General features: G+C 30.4%; 1 protein-coding gene across 3 annotated transcripts in view; it reads right to left on the bottom strand.

Annotated features, from left to right (window-relative positions):
• The window catches only part of LOC142330179 (uncharacterized), a 152,964-nt gene that overhangs the window by 101,505 nt on the left and 30,746 nt on the right, over positions 1 to 20,713 (bottom strand). For all 3 annotated transcript variants that reach the window (XM_075375287.1, XM_075375286.1, XM_075375288.1), the window contains exon 2: positions 20,097 to 20,145. In XM_075375287.1, coding sequence (XP_075231402.1) covers positions 20,097 to 20,115 — 19 coding nt within the window. In that variant the 5' untranslated portion in view covers positions 20,116 to 20,145. The remainder of the gene's footprint in view (positions 1 to 20,096; positions 20,146 to 20,713) is intronic.

The following is a 20,713-nucleotide window of genomic DNA, read 5'->3' as shown; positions in this document are numbered from 1 at the left end:
AATAAAAAACTACCTAGTTACCCGAAACAATAAAAACTTATAAAACAAAATGAAATAAAAACATTACAACGAATAGCAAAATTCGTAATAGCTTAACAAAGTAAAAAAAAAAAAAATAATAAAAATAAATAAATAAAAAATTAATTTGATCCGCATATAATTCATGAATTTACATGACAATTAGATATTCGTATGCGAATAATTCTGAAATTTAAATACTACTGAAAAGCAAACTAAAATTATAATATATTTTATATGCCAATCAAATATTATAAAAAAGTAATCAGATATTTTTCATAATGTAATTAGTTATCATCGTATTTACTGTTTAGTTAAAAGAAAAAAACGAATTAAATTAGTCATGACCGTTAATTTTTTTTTTTATATATACGAACAATCTACATAAAACACGTAATTAACTACATAAAACCTAATTATAATTAATTAACTTGAATAGATTTTTTTAAAAACCGGCCAAAATTACGAAACAACAAAACAAAACTGGTACCGAAATGCTATATGGGAAGATCGAAAAACTCTTTGACACCATGAAGAAAAGAATAATCAGCTTCTAATGCCAATCAAAAGATAAACTAACAGACTGGCAAACCAAATCTTCGACTTCTTCATGAACAGAAAACTAAGAAAAACTGGTTCAAAGACACTCAAGAGAACATGAAAGAAACTAAAGAACCACGAAAAGAACATCACAAACAGACACATATCAGATCAACACTGAAAACGAAGACGTAAGAGTATTAAGATGTTTTGGCCAAAAAGGGATCCAAGATGTCAAAAGAAGAAAGGAAAGCCATCTCAGAAAGAATAAAAGAATATTGGAAGAAGAGAAAAGAACATGCGCGCGCGCGGAAATAACATTCTAGCGTACCCCTAAGGGGTGAATTTGAAACAAAAAAAAAATACACAGTACGTTAGCCTATATCTAATAGGCAAAATTTCTCGAATGAGAAAATTGAATCAAGTAATTCTCTAGAAGTAACTTATACCCAATTTGGGTTTAACTTAAGGAAAATCGATTACAAAAAATGAAAAATCTACATTGTAATCTGAAAATAAAGAATTCACAATCATATGTAAACTATACAACGAGCATGAATTAGTACGTTCACGGAGTTTACAAAATTTTCATTGCCACAAGAATTCCTGATTATTCAAAAAATAATAATATAATAACTCGAAAAATCTACGACAAATGCCGATTCTTTAACGATCACAGAATTTAAATTATCGGTTTTCATAAATTTATATTTACTTGCTTGTACGAAGTAAAAGAAATTGTGATGGTGAAAAATTACAGTTTTCATATTTCAACGGAAATATCCATTTTGACCAACCCTAAATCAAGTTTGACTAGTTTCGGCGTGACATCTGTACGTACGTATGTATGTATCTTGCATAACAAAAAAACGATTAGCCGTAGAATGTTGAAATTTTGGATTTAGGACTGTTGAACATCTAGTTATGCACCTCCCCTTTTGACTGTAGTCGACTGGACCAAAAGTGTTCAAAAAAGCCCGAAATCCCAAAAATTTGGATTTTGGACTTTTTCTTAACTGCAGTAATAAGCTCTCATTGAGAACTTTTCAACAACATATCATAAGTGGTACTTACTTTTATTGGTTCCAGAGTTATAGCCAAATAAAATTTTAATTAATGAAATAATTGGATCTCACAAGTGGATGAAGGCATATCGGTTCGAATCCGACTTCATTTCCTTTTTTTTCAACTTTTTTTTTAATTTAAATATATTGATTTATTAATAATTATTAACCTCTAATTGTAAAAAAAAGTTTTACAATAAATAATAATTCAATAACAAAAAAATCAGACGTTATTAGTGAAATAAAATTTTATGTACTTATAAAAATGTGTATATGTAATTTAATAGGCGTACAAGGAAGTCATGTGTTGTCCACATCAGATTTTTTTTACATATTAGCGACAAGGGCACATCCAAATAAAAGTTTATACGCTTTATTCCCTGGGTCAGTGAATAAACCTGTGGAACATTATAGTACGTATTATTCTCAATGTTTACAAAACATAAGTGTGTATTTATGGTTAAAAATATACACTATTCTACCTGGATTGTCTGAATTCGCGTTCAAGTTCTAATAGTACAGTGGAGGGAATACTGCACTGCGACAAGACATCACAAATAGCAAGAAGCCAGTCACCGATCCAGCAATCAATCCATCCCCAGCTTTCAAGTGAACTGAGCTTTCTAAACTTTAACGAGTAATATAATGAAATTTTTTTTAAAGATTGCTATTTCTAGTAATGTACAAAGCTGATTTTAATTTAACTAAAAAGCTTACTCTAAAAGAAAATTTTATGAATATAATCGAAAAAACAAAGAATTTTTTTGAGATTTTCATTTTGTTTTAAACAAAGCACCTCACGATCAACGAAATGAATTTCCGTGCAAAATTATTATGTGCCATACAAAACCTAGGCAGTTTAGATTACTTCGTGATAACACGTTTGTTCGTTACGAATCGGGATTACTTTTTACTATTACGATCGACAAAATAGTAATTAGTATTCCAGACGGGATTTTCTTCGGATTTCTAGTCTTAAAATATTTTTAAATATCCTATTTAAAAAACGATATCTTAATTTTTCTTCACTGGAAAAAAATTACAAAAAGGAAGAACAAAATTCCTTCTTTAAAAATTAAAATTATTCCTGGATTTGAACAAAATCTCAGTTAAAATAAAAATACTGTTAAGGAACTATAAAACTAAATTTCTACATTAAAAAAAAAAAACTTTGATAACTGAAAAACATATTCTCATTTATTTTAACATCTTTTGAATTAAGACACAGATGATTTTTCAACGGTCTAAAGACAATTTCATTGCGGTTTAAAATGAAACTAGACAGCAGAAACAGATTTCACTCTCTTTAATCCATAAAAAAAAAACCTTAATGATATGTTAAAGTATACAATTTCCTAATACAAATACAGTTTCAATTCGATTATATAAAAAAAAAGAAATCTGCATGACTTAATTTACAATAATATCCTTCAGTAAAAACTCATCCTTTACAGTATTTCCTTCCATAACTTATAAAAAACTAATTACGTAAAAGTAGAAATTTCGTTTCTACGTTTATACTTTTCTCCAACATTTTAAAGCAGGATTACATTGAAAATTCAATACTCTTTTTTTTTGACAGAATTCGTAATTGCATCAATTATTATGCGGTCATGTAACCGCAATCGGTTATCCGTTTCTTAAAATCTTATTTACAAAGTTAATTTACTCACGGTAGTAATTTTAAAAGATTATAACTAAAATAAAGAATAGTAGTAGATTAACATCTTTAAAGTATAAAACTGTAAAACTATTGCAGAATGTGCGATATAAATGATTTTCGTATGGATGTTACAAAATAATCGGAGAAAAAATTTTAAGTTTACTTTAATAAACTGACTGAAAATAAACGTTAATTTTCACAACGGTTCTCGTGAAAATAATTTAGTTTAAAAACAATTTTCTTCTAATAATATAACCGAAAATTATGTAAATATAGTTATTATTTACCGAAAATATACTCACTTCATTTACGAAAATCTCGGACACTGAGGTTATTAGTAACCTCATAATATAATAATAATTAATCTTATTAATTTTGATAATTAACTACTTCAGCCAAGTATTTCAACACTTTAGATGACATTTTTCCATTCCTTTTTGTTTCACAAAAATCTTTCAACAGTCTACAAAGCGATAACCTGTAAAATGCTTTACAATCCCATAAAGTGTTTATTTTCTGTTCACCTTATTACTGCCTTATTAATCAACTTCTTACGACAACTTAAGAAATAGTTCCTCATATCTGTTCGTAGTTGAACAATACGTCATCATGATCGAAAAGCTTTTAATTTAGAAATTAATCTTATCACAACATTTTTTAATCCGCGATTGTAAGTGTGTGCATGGTGTGCGATTGGTGTGTTGCTGTTGTATGCTGAGTAAGTTTTGACGAATGTGGTTGTTGGGAATGCATACGACTTGTGATTTGTATCGACGTGTGTAGTTTGTGGTTGCTGTTAAGTTGTGTTGCGTGTGTGGTGCGCTTTTGCCTTATGTCATTTTGTTCGTATGAGTGACTTTCTGAGTGGTGTTTGATTGTGTGTATTGGCGTTTTACCTCCTTCCTGATGAAATGCATACCAGCTGTATCAGAAACACTAACCGAAGTGACATGCACTTCGGTTAAGTGCACGAACGGGAATTTCCCGTTCATAAGTGTCGGCTTATGACGGGAAATAATTATTGAGTCAATCTGCCCAGTAATATTAAAAAATATACCGTTTTTTGTATTCATAACAGTGTTTTCTACATGTCTAACTGTACTATTCTATTAACATGTAAAGGGACTTTTCGCGTACACTGTACATGCCGTATAATTAGGTATATGGATGGAAATACTTCCTCAAAGTACCCTGGGCCAATTGTCGGATGACTTAAATTTCTTAACGAAAATCAACTTTCGTAATATGTACATAAAACGGTGGCAGAAAATTGTGAATGAATAAAGAGCTGTTCCTCTACTTTTAACTCAGGATAAGTACTCGCTTCCTGCTTCCTGCAGGTTGCTTTTAATGTATCCTCTGTATGGGTTTATCCGTGTCGTGGTCCGATCCTTTGGAGGGAGGTGATCCTCATTAAACCGACCCTTATTTCCTATTTTTCTTCGGGGGTAAGTCAGATCTACATAGGTCCATTCTGAAATTAAGTAATCCGGGATTGCAGATCGGTCTTTGGACCTTACCAGACAGTCTTTTCAATCCGGTGGATGTATAATAAACCTAATTACTGAAAAAACTATTCAGTTATGTCGAGTTTATGGTGATCTAATAATTAAATAATTTATACGATCCGATTTTAAATCTAGATAAAAATCGAATGAAAACTCAATAAGCTTAAAAATATATATACAGATCTTAAATTTATTTATTACGGCTTCAAAATTAATATCCAAAAATAAGGATGAATATACAACTAAGAACGTGCCCAGAAAATTTTTAACGAAAAAGAGAATCATTACTAAAACAATATATCTTATACAACAATAAATATCAGTATTATATAGAAAATTTGGTCGACAAAATCGAAATTATGTCTGACTAAAGCTAGAAACATTTGTTTCGGCTTTAAGATCCAAAAGTTGAATTTTTTTAAAAGGTATAAAAAAAGAATGAAAATAAAAAGTTTTCCTTCAGAATAAAGGTAAAAGTCCTTCATTTTATAGTTTACTATTCATTAAAGGAACAGATGAGTAATACACAATATAATAAATGTTGAGAAAGAATCTCTTAAATTCATTTACAATTACATAAGCGCATAAACCCAATTATTTAATGATGATGTGTAAAACCTAATAGCAATTACGTATGTTTATGAAAAATGTATTTCTTTAAAATAATTTCATTTCCACCCCCCAACCCCCATCACGATTTTAATAAGAAAACAGATCTACAAGATTATATTTCTAAGAGGAGTCGTTTCAAAAACTAACCGGAAAAGTAAATAATTCTACTGATAACTCAGTGGGTTGAACGGCGTTATAAGATCACAGTTACCATCTAAACAAGGAACTTCGAAAGAAGCCAACAAACAGAATATTTTTATTTTGAATTGTAACCGCGTCATTCTATTTTAAACTAAGTGTAGCGTGAATGTATTTTTTACGTTTTATATAAATATATATATACTGAATTGTTACGCAGCAAAACAGGAAGTAGATAATAAAAATATTTTTATTCTAGAGAAATAAATTAAATTTTTATTTTATATTTCACTGATCGATATTTTTTTTTAGGAGGAGGAGGAGGAGGGTAAGAGAGAGAGAGGTTTTTAACGTCCCACTGCACATCAGCATTCATAGATTCCGTGTGTCTTATAGACCATTTTTAACTAGCTGAATAACCGTTTAGTTATTTATTTATTTAAATAACTCTACCAAAAACCAATATTCTATTTTTAATTTTTAAAAGGTTTCATTTGATAAAACTAAGCTTAAACATATAAAGAACAAAAAAAGCAAATTCCTACTTATAAGCATTTATTTTTATTACTTCTTTTTAACAGAGGTTAAAAAATCTAAATGAGTTTTTTTTTTACTCTTAAGACAAAACTTATTACCGAATGAAGGATTTGGATGTTTCAAACTTTTTCCTTTTTTTCACTTTCCTGGTATCGTAGCTCTAGTTTGTTGCAAGAAGAAAATTATGATAATCGGTCAAAAGATGGAATATGGATTTTACGCACTTTTCGACGTTTCATGGCCCGGGAACCCTCCCCAAAGAGAAGAAAGTAGTAATGATCGTAATATGTATGTACGTGTACTGACGTGTTTGAAGCTTAATAACTTTTGACTTGATAAACTGATTTTGATGAATTTTGTACAGAGACTCGTGATACGGGAACAATTAGTTGGTAAAACGTTGAATGAAATCGAACCCATTCGCGTCCTTGCGGTGTGTATGTCTGTAGAGGGAGTTTATTGAGGTACTCGATCGTGGTAGGATCTGGCTAGGGTTCCGGCTTAGGCATTGGATTGATTGGATGTAGGCGAATTGGCATCGTGCCACGGTTATATTGTTTGTGATTCGATTTGGGGCTCTCGCTGGTGGGGGTGGCTGCGCTGCCGGGGTATGGTGGCCCGTGCGACCGGGGGCGTGGCTTCCCTCCGCCGGTGGCGGTCCTGATCGTGACTTGGTAATGCCACGCGAGACACCATGATGGGACCGGGTGGCGGTGCGGGGTTTGTCCCCGGCTCTTGCGCGGACCGGAATGGGTTACGTTCCCCTTGTTAGGTGACCTAAACTGGTCGACTTATTTGGGTGTAGGTGTTAATTTCTATGTTGAGTAAAATACAATCTTGATTGGTATAAGTGTAGCGCTGATTTAACTTTAAACTCGTTCGTTTTCTGAGGCATTCTCAGTCACGAACGGTGTTTTCAAATCTGTACCAGGCGCGGGGTTCGCGCTTCTGCGGTTTCGGTTAGTTAGTTTGAGGGGATCATGTTAGGTTGGATGTAAAGATGTCCGTTTGAGGCCTACGTGAAGGCGAAATTTTGTGTGTCTAATGCAAAACTCTGCCGAGTCATTTACATCGGTGGCATCTCGACCGAGGCCTGGCTGATGACTGTGAGATGTAATCAGTTAGAGGGTCTAAAGACGACCTTCGGTAAAGCCCCTCAGGGATAGGAACGGAGGGAGTGGTGTGGCGACCGGTAACGTCACAAGGTCTTCCCCTACGGGGTTGGCATAGTAAAACGTTGGGATCCATATCTCCAGATTGTGGGGTTGATTTTTAATCCACCGGGTTGGTCTAGTGGTGAACACGCCTTTCCAAATCGGCTGATTTGGAAGTCGGGAGTTCCAGCGTTCAAATCCTAGTAAAGTCAGTTATTTTTATACGGATTTGAATAATAAATCGTGGATACCGGTGTTTTTTGGTGGTTGGGTTTCAATTAACTATACATCTCAGGAATGGTCGAGCTGAGACTGTACAAGACTACACTTCATTTAAACTCATACATATCATTTTCTGAAGTAATAACTGAACAGTAATTCCCGGAGGCTAAACAGGAAAAAGAAAAAAGATGGTGGGGTGGGTGAGTTAATTTTCTCAAAATTTGAAAACACAACTCCACTTTATATTATGCTCAGTACATGGGTGCATCTTATCTTACAATTTTTTATAAAAAAAATTGCACCAAAAGTTCCCTTTCCTCAAAGTCGAAAAAGCTCTTTTTATTTATTGCATATTTTTTAACAGACTTTTTTTTAATGTCTTTTCAGGCATAGTAGTAATAATAGTCAAGCGATCCAAAAAAAAATACTTGGTGGCAATACTGGGAGTGGGGAAGCCCAGCAGTTTAAATTATCGATTTTTTAATTTTTAAAAACTTTTTTTGTTTATTTTACATTTCGATATTATTAAGAGTTTATTTAAATAATAAACTTTTAGTAATACAACTACAATAAATTTCCATCATAATTCATCTCCCAAAAAAAGATATCTTAGGTAACGTTTTGTATATTTTTTAATAAAGTTTCTATTTAGTTTCTTCCATTTAACATAGTAATTGTAGAAAAATCAAAATTAAATTCCTGGAAGGTGATTTTGGAGGTGAGGGAGCAGAAAAATTAACAAATACCGATTTTTTTAATTTTTAAATCTTTTTTGGTTTATTTTAACATAAAATGATAATCTGTCAATAAAACCATCATAAGTTACTCCCCACCTAACAAAAAAGAACCTTAGGTAATTCTTTTCAAGTATAGTTATTTTTCCCCAATATACGAATACGTAACCAATGACAGGAAAGAATTAAAACCTTGTTGCTTTTTTTTATTTGGTAGAGTACCTCCAGTCCGTTGAAAGTTTTACTAGGTAATATAAGCGGATATTTTTATTAAAATTACATTATATTTATAATTTTATTATTGTTTAGTATTAAATACGCCGATTTAATTTAATTTTTTAAATATTTTCATGGAAAAATTTAGGAAAATTACTTGGAAAAGCTTGAGTATTTATACATATTTTCCCCCTTACTCCAGACAGCTTTAGCTCAAGCTCTGAGAAGACGCTCTTGTTATTTCTTTGTATGTCTTGTAAACTACGTTTTTAATACTTATCCATATTTTAAATTTTTTAAATATCCTGAAAAAAAGATTATAAGTACTTTTTAGATTTATAAAATTTTGATTTTTTTCTTTTATTCTTTAATGCATTTTAATATCAAGAAAATAATGACCCGAATAATGGACTTTTCCGTTAAAAAAAACTGTCGAGTTAAAATAAGTAAAGCATAAAATATTTAACTTATATGCGGTTCTACAACTAAATAAATAAGTTTCGATTTTGTAAATCAATCCTACGAAAACAAGAAAAAACAAATAAAAATACAGCAATAAAATAAATAATACAATTTAAAAAATATATCTCATATTAAACATCTAATTAAAAATGTTATTAAAAAAAAAAACTAAACAAAAACAAAAAAAAAAACATGAAATATAATTCTGCTTATTTTGCGTTTAATATTTCAATTGAAATATATAAGCACTGAATCATAAGTCGATTCATGTAACTGAAGAATCGCTGACAAAATAGAACGCAACATAAATGGTTAATAATATTATATTTTACTAACTAATAATAGATTATTCAGCTGGTTGGAAAAGGAAATGTGACTCATTAATGAAAACAAAACTTTTAAATTATTAATTTGTTGATAAAACGTTACTCAGCTGCTTAAAAATAAATGTTCAATGAAGTATTTTTTTAATTTTTTTAATGAGAAATTACCTACCCAGATACTATACTTTTTTATGATTAATTAACTTATTACGCTCCAAATTTATGTCAATAATATGAAATTGAAATTTTATAGAGTATAAAAAATGCCATGCCCGACCAGGATTCGAACCCGGTTCCCGGGAGAAAACTTAAGAAATTGTACATCGTTTTTACAACCACGAACATCCATTTAAATAATATTTTAAACGGATAAAAAAAATGATACATGAAAAACAGATTTACAAAACAGCAAACTGACCACTTCACTGATTGGACGGCCAGAAAATGAATTATATAATTTTATCTTCTTTTATCTTGGATATTATGGGTAAAAATAACAAAGTGCAAAATATTGTAAGATAAAGTTCTTTTTACATAACGTATAAATTATGAATAAAGTAGTTGGAACATTCTTACAACTTAATCCACATACCTAGAGAGAAAAGAGAAAGAATAAACCAGAATTTAGGCTTCAACCACCAATGGTAATTTTGCTATCTTGTACCAAGAAGACCATTTCAACAATTCTTATTCTTAAAAAATAATAAGAAGGTTCTGTATTAACTATAGTAACACATTTTACAAATTTTAACAGGTAAAATAAAATAAAAGACACTTTAATATAAATTATTGACATAATAGAAGGTCTACTTCATCCAATACACACCTCAGCTCAAATCAGCTTTTTAAACAGACTGCACCCTCAAAATTACACTAATCTCATGGCCTCAACAGATCTGACCTATTTAAATTGGATCCAAAACCCATCCCCATGGGTGGTTAGCAAAACCCCATATAATATTCCATGAAAAAAAAAACAATCATGGACAACAGTAACAGATAAACAGTGAAAAAAGAACAATTTACCTGCATAAAGACAAAGTACAAGCAAATAATTACATCCAAAGGAAGGTCGCCAAATAAAATATGTGTTCTCATCCGGAACATAATTTTATAAGAGAATTTGGTATTTTTAACAGTAACTTATCACCCAATTTTATACGGAATGACTCAAACAAACACTACAAATTTTTCCACCAGATATCAGAGACATCTGTGAACATTTTAAAATTTCTTAAGGGAAATCCTCAACCATCTGTAGAATGGTGGATTTATCCGATTGATCAATTCACAGTTGAGTAGAGCACCAGACTGAGTCTGAAATGATTCCAGGCTATTAAAATAAGAAATATGATTATAGGCTAGTTAAAATATGAAAAAAAGTTTAGTTTCAATATTTTTCTCACTGTGACACTGAATGAAAATTAAACTTTATTCATGTTGAAACTTCTATTACAATTTATATATTATATATATATATATAATTCCAAATCAATGAATATCAAACTCTTTTAAACAGGAAAATAACTTTTATATCCCTCAATCACATGCCACAAACTGAAGGTCCAAAACATGACAGAAATGATGAATGTATAGGTTATTCTAGTATAAGTATATATTGTCAAAGGAAAGAATCTACCTTTTCTTATAGAAGGAAATTTAAACGATATCCAACACAAATTCTTTTAAAATCACTAGAGCTTTCTTGGAAAAAGCTTTCAAAATATCTCCTTATAAATTCTAAGAATACAATTCTAACAAAGAGAAAGTTTAAGAAGAATTTTAATCATTTTGACAGAAAAGATAATAAGGAAAATCAGTAGTTACAAAGCAATATATGTAAATATTATATACATAAGTAATATGAGTAATATAAGTAAGTATATGAGTAATTATGCTAAATTATTAGCATATATATATATATATATAAAATGACAGTGTACTTTCTAATGAATGGTAATATAAATAAAACAGTGATCTTGACACCACAACCTTGAAAAATCAACTCTTCCTTTCACTTGCATCATAACAGACTTGCAGGTAGGTTAACAGTTAGATAGGAGTTTTTTTTAACAAGCACTGACGCAAGCTAAATGCATTTCTCAGAAGAAATTACATCAAACATTAAAATAATAAAATTAAAACTAAAATACAATATGAAATACTCTTTTAATTTGAAATAACCTAATATACAATTATTACAACACACAAGGCTATAATAATTATTATAGTAATTAAATACGTACATAATATTTACATCCAAATGTTTTCTCACACAATGAAAAAACAAAAGAGCACCTTTATAATATAATTACAACTCTTACATGTCAATGATAATGACTGTAACAAGCTTAATAACATAGTAATCAATGTGTGGATTCATGACTACCTGACAAAGAAGAAAAAACTGGATGGGCATTATCATTTGGTTTAACGATAAGCAGGACTCATTAACATAAAATAAATAAATTTTATCAACAAAAAAGAAAAAAATACATAATTAAATTTTTATGTTGTTAAAACACAAAAAATAAAAGATTATAGGATACACTACACATTTTACACAACTTATTGTTTTCAACGAACAAAAAAAAATTTTTTTATTAATTTTTTTTATCTATTTATTTTAATCTTTTTCCTTTGATACTGTTACTACTTCCTTCTGCAATGAAATTAAATAATCCTGGATGATTAACAGCTAACAGATTTAAGATTTTACATCTTAATAACCAATCTTATTACATTAAATATTAATCTCATACTTGCCTGACAAAACTCAGATACGTCATTTGTTGACAAAAGACTGACAAGTAAATTTAAGATTGATTATTATAATGGGAGAACAAATACAAATTCAGTAGAGGAAAATCCTTACATAAAATGTTTCGAGTAATTTACAATAGGCGGGTTCCATTCTCTATTCTGTAAAGTCATTGAAGGAAGCAACTGAAATTTTCCATTACTCCTTTTTTCATATTACTTGTTTCTTTGTGTGGTAAAAATTGGATAATGAAAATTTGGGAATTGCCTCAATTTTTAACCGATAAAAAAAGAAGGTTATATATTCAACCTGCACATTTTTTTTTACATTTGTTCATGCATAACCTTTTTCCTATTAATCTGATTGAAATAAATTTTGTTACAGTCAACACAGGTGTTTTTCACAGTGGTCCATGTTGAAAAAATTTTTAGACACACAATATCAAACTGAAAATTAAACTTTTTTTCACCATTCAGCAAGCAGGTAGGGACAACGAGAATCTCATTATTTTATACTTATGCGTCATGTTAGATGATGTTACATGATCTTCTTTAGGGCAGGTAATATGAGTTTCTATACAAGATATGTAGCACCGTTAATAAAATCATCAAAAATTGGGCTATCTCGTTTTAAACCTTTCAGACCCAATATACATTATATTTATTATATAAAGCATTGGTAGAGACAGTGGGAATCTTAAAATTCTATGTACGTGTATCATATTACATAATCTTGAATGTGGTTTTCATTTTTTACTTCCTTATACAAAGTAAAGGACGTATTGTGTTCGCAAAAAAATTTGGTTTTCAGATTTCAACAGAAATATTAATTTTGACTATCCCTAAATCCATTTCGATTAGTTTCGGCGTGATGTCTGTATGTATGTATCTTGCATAACTCAAAAACGATTAGCCGTAGGATGTTGAAATTTTGTATTTTGAACTGTTGTAAGATCTAGTTGTGCACCTCCCTTTTTGATTGCAATCAACTGAACCAAAAGTGTCCAAAAAAGACCAAAATCCAAAGAATTTTTGATTTTGGAGTTTTTCTTAACTGCAGTAATAAGTCTTTATTCAGAGCTTTTCAATGATATATTATAAGTGGTACTTATTTTTGTTAGTTCCAGTTATACCCAAATGAAATTTTAATTAATGAAATTAATTATTCACAACTTGTGTGAATGTGATATATTTAGGTTCAACATGTTTTTTTCTTTTCTAATGGAATGGATTATTCTAGTCAAATATATAACTAACATAATATGCACAAAACCTCATTCAGTACCTCTAGATTGTGTTCTGAGCTATTTTATGTTATTTCTTTACTGTATAAGTTATTGATAATAATTTTTGTTATACTATTTCTTTATATATATATATTTATTTATTTATTTAAAATCATATTTCTAACAAGACGATCTTCATTTTTAAAATATAATCTTTATAAATCTCTAAAATATAATTTGTAAAAGCTCTTTATTTTCTGAAATTATTATTTCTTAAAAATAACTTGAATGTATTTAATGAACTCTGATGATCTTTTATCATGTAACTAAATAAAATATCAGAAACAGAATTATGCTTTTAAATCCATTCATTGGCCAAAATTATTTGTAAAAAACTGATTATATTGGTCACACAATGAACCTGAAGCAGCTTTTCAAAAATTGAAAAACAGGTGTCCATATAATATGGAGTAATGCTTTGGAACTTTTGTCTGTTTGTATTTCTAACTGAGCTCATACATAAACTGATTTTTATTTTATATATAATTTTATAACCCTTTTTTTACATACAACTAGTTTGTAACAAAAGGTAAATTCATAGTATTATTATTATTATTATAATACTCAAATTTAGAATATTTAAGGTTTCTGATTTATGGCTGATCATTTTTATTCCTTAACACTACATTTATTTTATGTAATTTTACAACCTAAACAAACAACAAAATTCTGTAACTTCAACTATATTATTTTTTGCTATCTCAACACATACTTCCTTAATGGCCTCATTTCAGTTAGATTTTATTACTTTTTTCTTATTACTGTTTAATCTCAGAATTTCTAATACAGCAGTGTATATACAACAGTCGCTACTTCATACAACCAATTCCTGTTTTCACTTTAAATAACTATAATCAATAAACCTGAACATTTTAGAGTAAATTTCTAAATAAGAAAACTTCAAACAAGCCATGAGTTCTATTGCGTAATTTTTTCTTTACAAACATTCTATGTAAAATCTATATAAATATATATAATGTAATAAAATCTAATGAAAAGGATGCTAGTAAGGAATTATACGTTGAGGTAGCAAAAAAGCAATGAACAAGAAGTTAGAGAAATTTGTTATTTAAGTGTAAAATTACTATCTTTTGTATATTTCATATATAAAATCATAATGGCTATAGTAGATATGAGGTGAGTCATTAATTGCTCTTGAATGACAGCCATTTTCTATATCAATCACCCTATATCAAGCTTACTAGGGAAAGTGCCAGCCACAGCCAAATTTTATGCATCATAGCCATTAGAAAGCCTGAACAGATAGTGTAAAAAAACAAACTAACATGACCCTTTTTCATGAAACAGTGCGTTATATTACATGTACATATATACAGCTTCAACTCAGCAGAGGAAATTTGACAGATAACACAATAATTAAAAAAAATTGATAATTTAAATTCTTCAGCTGGCAGCAACAGTGTTCATGTAAAATAAAATACAAATAAAAAATACAGTTTACATTTAAAATGACAGATGCATGCATCAATGCTTGCATAATACAAAGAGACTGAGTATTTTTAACACCCATTGTACACATAATATTAAATACGCTGACAATTCAAAACATTTGCAGCTGGTTATATAAAGATTGTTGTTGAAAGCACTCTTGTTTATTCTTATAAAGACAAGCAGATATAAAGAAAAAAGAAATCTTAACATAAGGCGATATTTTTTTTTGATAAACATGTTTGTAAAACTTAGAAAATTACTACTATGCAGAAACTTCTATTAGTCATGATCACAATAAATAATAATAAAATATTACATGAGGATAAAATATAGATTTCATGGTATTTTTTTTTTTTTACCATGCAACTATTTGTTATCAATAACTAATAAAACAAATAATAATCAACTAACATTTTTCTACATTAAACACTACGCATAAATGAACACATCCATGTACCACATTTGGAAAAATAAAAAAGTCAACCATGTTTGGGAAATTAAAAAAGTTCATGCTTTTTTGCATTTTATTACCAAAATCACTGTAGAAGATCGACGTAGAATAGTATTTATTATTTTCATGTCAGTAAATCAGTCTACACTGTAGATATTTAATTAAAAACATGTCATCAGTCCTCCAGTTCCTGTTAACTGTAGTATTAGTTATCTCTGTAATCACTTAACCACAAATAATTGTCGTCACTTCTCTTGAGAGCATTAAAAATAAAACATTTCTTGTACAATTTTTTAATCAGATCATCCAGTATTTCTGACCAAGTACTACAGAAAGAGTATTACACAGATAGATAGTATAACACATATATTCTTAGTAAAACTAATCTTAAATTAACTAATTTATCCAGATAATTGCCAAAAATTTATTTTTTATGTATAGAAAACCATCATAAAAATGACTCTAACATATCAACAATCCACACAATGACAAAGGCAAATAAAAGGAAAGTTTAATTGCAAGTAAATGACAAAGTTCAACAGTCAGAAAATAATCTGACTGGCCTACAAAATATCTTAAAAAAGTAAATGGAAAATCTTAAGGATTACCTATGGCCCCAGAAAAACAGAAGAAAACACCCTAGCATCAAATAAGTTACTGTATAAAAAAAACAAGATTTAAAATAGTAATAAGATTAAAATTTGTCAGGCACATGATCGAAATGAATCCAAAAAAACCAAATAAACAAATTTTCAAAGAGCACTGGAAACTAAAACACCAAACAGGATATAAAAATCAGATGAAAAAAAAACTTCAAAACAGAAAAAACAAAAGATGAGGACTTTTCGATAGAATTAAGTTTAGAATAGGGAAACAATTTATAAAGCAACTAGCTCTACCCGCCACACTTTGCTGTGGTAGATTGTGGTTGCATGGATGAGAAATGAGAAACAAAACAAAGCATACGTTTCATAGAAGTTTAATTTTGCAATACTTGTGGATATGCAATATTTTTTGTTTTTCCACTGTCTGCGTAAATATAAAGGCATCTGGTTTACCGACTCGGGAACATGCAACATACAGTTGCCCATTTGAGAAGCAATCCGCATCTAAATCTAAACCACATAATTCTAAAGATTGACCTTGAGCTTTATTGATTGTGATTGCAAATGCCAATCGAATTGGGAATTGCAATCTTTTAAATTAAAATGGTGTATCGGTAGGGATTATGAGCATTGGAGGAATGAGGACATCTTCACCTTTGAAAGGCCCCGTTAAAATCGTAGCTTCCACTACGTTATTCATCAATTTCTTAACTGCAAGTCGCGTGCCGTTGCAGAGTTTCGGTTGATTAATTAATATTCCGCAACAGGATAATTGTCATTTTTTGATCGAACCGTTGCTAGAATCAATCTAATGAGGAATGTTTTCCTGGCTTCCTCCGTTAAAGCCACTACTGGCTAGGAACAGAGGGGATGGTGTAGCGACCGGACACGCTACGAGGTGGGATCTTCTCCCCTCGGGGGGGGAATCGAGTTCCTCCTGGCGCATCCAAGAAGAAGGTCCCCCCCCCCAACTCCGTCATTTATCATTTGCATTATGGGATCATAAATGCCTTTCTGTTCACGCGTTAATTTGGGAATGTTTGATTGGACATATGACTGAATATCACCAATGTTGTAACTCTGTTCACGACGTAAATCCACATCAAATGGAGCAATCGCAGCTCGGGTGGGTGCTGGCATTCCCAATTGACTAAGAACTTTATTTGCAATAGCTAAGCACTTGTCTTCAATATTTATCAATGCTTCGTTGTAAATGCCTTCTGTAAATTCCATGGTCATATTGGTATTTTCTAGGCGTACTCTATGCAAAATATCCTCAGCCATATGCGATCGATATCTTTCCCATAACTCTGTGAGAGATGAAGGGAAGCAAGCGGTCAATATAATTGCGAATAATGCGCGAATTTGGTTTGGATGTGCAGTGTTGACGCGTCATTAATACATATATCCCACTGTTGGTAGTTTTCTAATAAATTCAGAGCTTGGTGAAAGGCGCAGCTCAATCACGACATGATCACACAAAAGTACCTCGATTAAAGTGAATATTTAATTCAGATTGTATAACAATCTGAATCAGATGCAAGTGGATACGTTTTTTTTTTTGTTAATAAACAATGTAATTGGGAACAGGTATTGTTTCACATGTGACTGCGGTTGTCGTTACCTAGTATGGCGAGTGTTCCCTCGCTTCCGGCAGATGGCGCGGTCACTGGTACACAACTGACCGTTAAAAAAACTGTTTTCTCGTGGTCGCGGGTATGTGACTGATGCGAAAAATAGATAGAAACAATCTTTGATGCGAATTATATATCGTGCTAAAATTTGAACTCAATCGGTGCAGAAATATTGAGTTTTTGAAGCGTACACAAACGTACTTAACATTTTTATGTATAAAGATTTGTGGGCTGCGAAAAAAATCCCTTAAAGTCGTGAAAATCCCTTTAAATCCTTAAATCCCTTTAGTCGTGAAAAAACACATCATTTTAAATGCTTACAAATTACAGAATAATCAAACGACGTTGATTTCAGATGTTAATAAACTGCTAACGTAAGTAGAAGTTGTGCTGCTTCAGTGTACAACGTGATTCTCGAGTATGAATCTACTAATGAATTACGGTCTCCAAAGAAAACAAAACCCCGCGGGTCGATTGAGAAAAAGGTGAGATTTTGATAAAAAAGCGATTCGTAAAAAAATTACACGAATTTGAATTATTTAGAAATAGTTTAGCGGTATATTATGTCCTTTGGAAGAGAATTCAGTTATTGTCTTCGACAACGCTTCTTATCATTAAACGAAAAGAATTACAGCCGTGTTATAGAAAAGCAATGATATCAAAATGTGGCTTAGTTCAAAAGGAATAATTTTTGAAGAGGTTTAAGTTAATGTTCAATCATTGCAAAGGGTTTCGCGTATTAAAAGTAATTATAGCCCGAATAAAATTGGTTTGACACACAACGCCATATTGGTAAGTCGTGTTTTTATTCGGCTCCTAACGAATATGTTTGCCGGCCTCCGTAGCGCGAGTGGTAACGTCTCGGACCTTAATCCGTTGGTTCCGAGTTGGAATCCCGGTCAGGCATGACATTTTCATACGCTATAAATCATTCATATCATCACCAACTGCAGTTGTCCTTCTTGGTGGCTGTTCTTTTTGTGTTGGCGTTTTTTTTTTTTTTTTTTTTTAATAAAATACAGATGTTTTAGCAGTTAAATATAATTCAAAGAAAATTTGTTACTTAATTAGTTGTGATTTTGTTTACATTGGCAACGGCCATACGGGCTCTTTGTGATTGGTCGTTGTGTTTGACAGCGGCCATCTTGCATTGATCTGACTGGTTTTCCTTTGTTTACATTTCCAAATTAAAAATAGATAGATAGATTTATTAAAAATGAATGAAAACAATCTTTGATGCGGGTTATATATCGTGCTAAAATTTGAGCTCAATCGGTGCAGAACATTTTGAGTTTTTGAAGCCGTACAAAAACGAACTTAACATTTTTATATATATATATATATATATATATAGATTTATTTTCTAGGGGATGAAGGAAGAAAGAGCACCAGAAGAAAATGGACCAAAAAAAAATGGGCGTACCTGAAGAAAATGAAGAAAATAAGGAAAAGAAACAACCAAAAAATAAAAGAAAAATTGTACATAAGAGACTACTTTGTAAAAAAAAATAACCTAACAATTAAAATTGTTAACATTAGAGAAATTAATAGAAAAAGCCGACAACTGTGGATCATTTCTGATGCACGGCTTACACACACACAACTTAATTTAAAATATTTATAATTTTATTTAAATGTATTTTTTTGTTTATTTAATTCAATGATTCTAACTGAAGTGTACGCGCATACCGTACTTCATTCGCCTGGGTGAGACAGTTCTAGCTGCGATGGTCGGTACTAACTAAAAAAATGTAATTTCACAATTTACGTAGAACAAATTTCGCTTGCACGGTCAGCATACTGGTGTAGCCGCGAGGCTTAACGCACCATGTACCGAGTCAACCGGGCGATCTAGTTCAAGACCCAGCCAGACCGAGTTACTATTTTACACTTTAAATATTATTCATTTATTTAATTCTACCGCTCACCTGTGACGTCACAACATAGCAGTAGATTACAGAATTTTATGGGCTGGAGGTGCGATTTTGCAAATTTTTTTTTTTAATTGTTAACGAATGTGCGTAAGAAAAATATGGCCTTAATTAGGCGAAATCTCGAGATACTGAGGATGACTGCTCTATATCCTCACCCCCTTGACCTTTTAATTTGAGAATTTAATGGCATCAATGCCCAATAAATAGAAGTAATCACAACATGTTTGGTCAAAATCGGTTCAGTAGTTCTGGATATAAGGTGATTTAGAGCCCAAAACCGAACACGTACATATGAACATTAACATCTGGGAAGTTTTCATCCGGTTTTTTGAGTTCCTTAGATGTCAAAACGTCAAGATCCGATGAAAACCGCATGTGCCAAAATTGGACCGATTACCCTTCTAGAGCTATACCTCTGCTTTAGCGCTACCTACATGGGAAAGTGAAAAATATATAATGAATACAGTGGATTTATTTGATTTATTCTCAATCTGCCTTAATAACAAACATTCTTTTGAAACAAAATACCGTAAATAAATAAACATGACAAATAGAATGATGATGTAAAATAAATGATGCAAATTAAATACAAGTAGAACATATCAATTAAATATTCCAAAGTCAAATCATGATTATCTTCTTATAGGAGTGATGACTAATAATGCCCGAGGAAAAAAATTCAGTTTATAATTTAGCAAAACAACTTTCTACTTAAGTAGTCACCGATAAAAATAAACCCAAACAAAAAAATTCAAATAATATAAAGAAATTCTTATTACTCACCTTTGGCAGTATCCACCATTTTGGGTGAAAGAGCACTAAAAAACTTAATCTGAAATTAAAGGAAAAAAAAATATTATTAAATACTAAAAAATTTTAGATACATTAAATAAAAATGTAAATTTATATTTTATTATAATTATAAACATAAACTACTCGGTAATAATATAAACTTCCAAACTATTTAAATTTCAAATAATATTATTTATTAATAAAACCCCAATATTTTAACACCTAAAAAGAGAAAAAAAACTGTTATAATCCATTATCATCATTATTAATTGAGATTTTCTTTATAGATAATAAAACGTATTCACTAGTAAGTAAACAGTTCAATTTCTTATCATTATTATATAATTTATAGCCATATTTATAATCCGTAACACTAAAAATAGATTTTTTATGTAATAAATAATAGCTTTCTTAAGTCAAAACATATTTATGACATACAAAAAATACACGTGGAAATATTCTAGCAATTGACCTTTTTAATTACTTTATAATAATAACATATTTTTCATCACCATCAATTATTAAACTGGTTCATTGCGATCTCAATTCCTTCTTGTTTCTATCGAATGTTTATTCCTGATATACTTTATATCCAATTATTATGTTAT

This window comes from Lycorma delicatula, chromosome 9, assembly GCF_047948215.1.
Source record: "Lycorma delicatula isolate Av1 chromosome 9, ASM4794821v1, whole genome shotgun sequence".
Lineage (NCBI taxonomy): Eukaryota > Metazoa > Arthropoda > Insecta > Hemiptera > Fulgoridae > Lycorma > Lycorma delicatula.
Note: the sequence above shows the minus strand (reverse complement) of the source record. Positions and strands in the feature narration are given on the sequence as shown.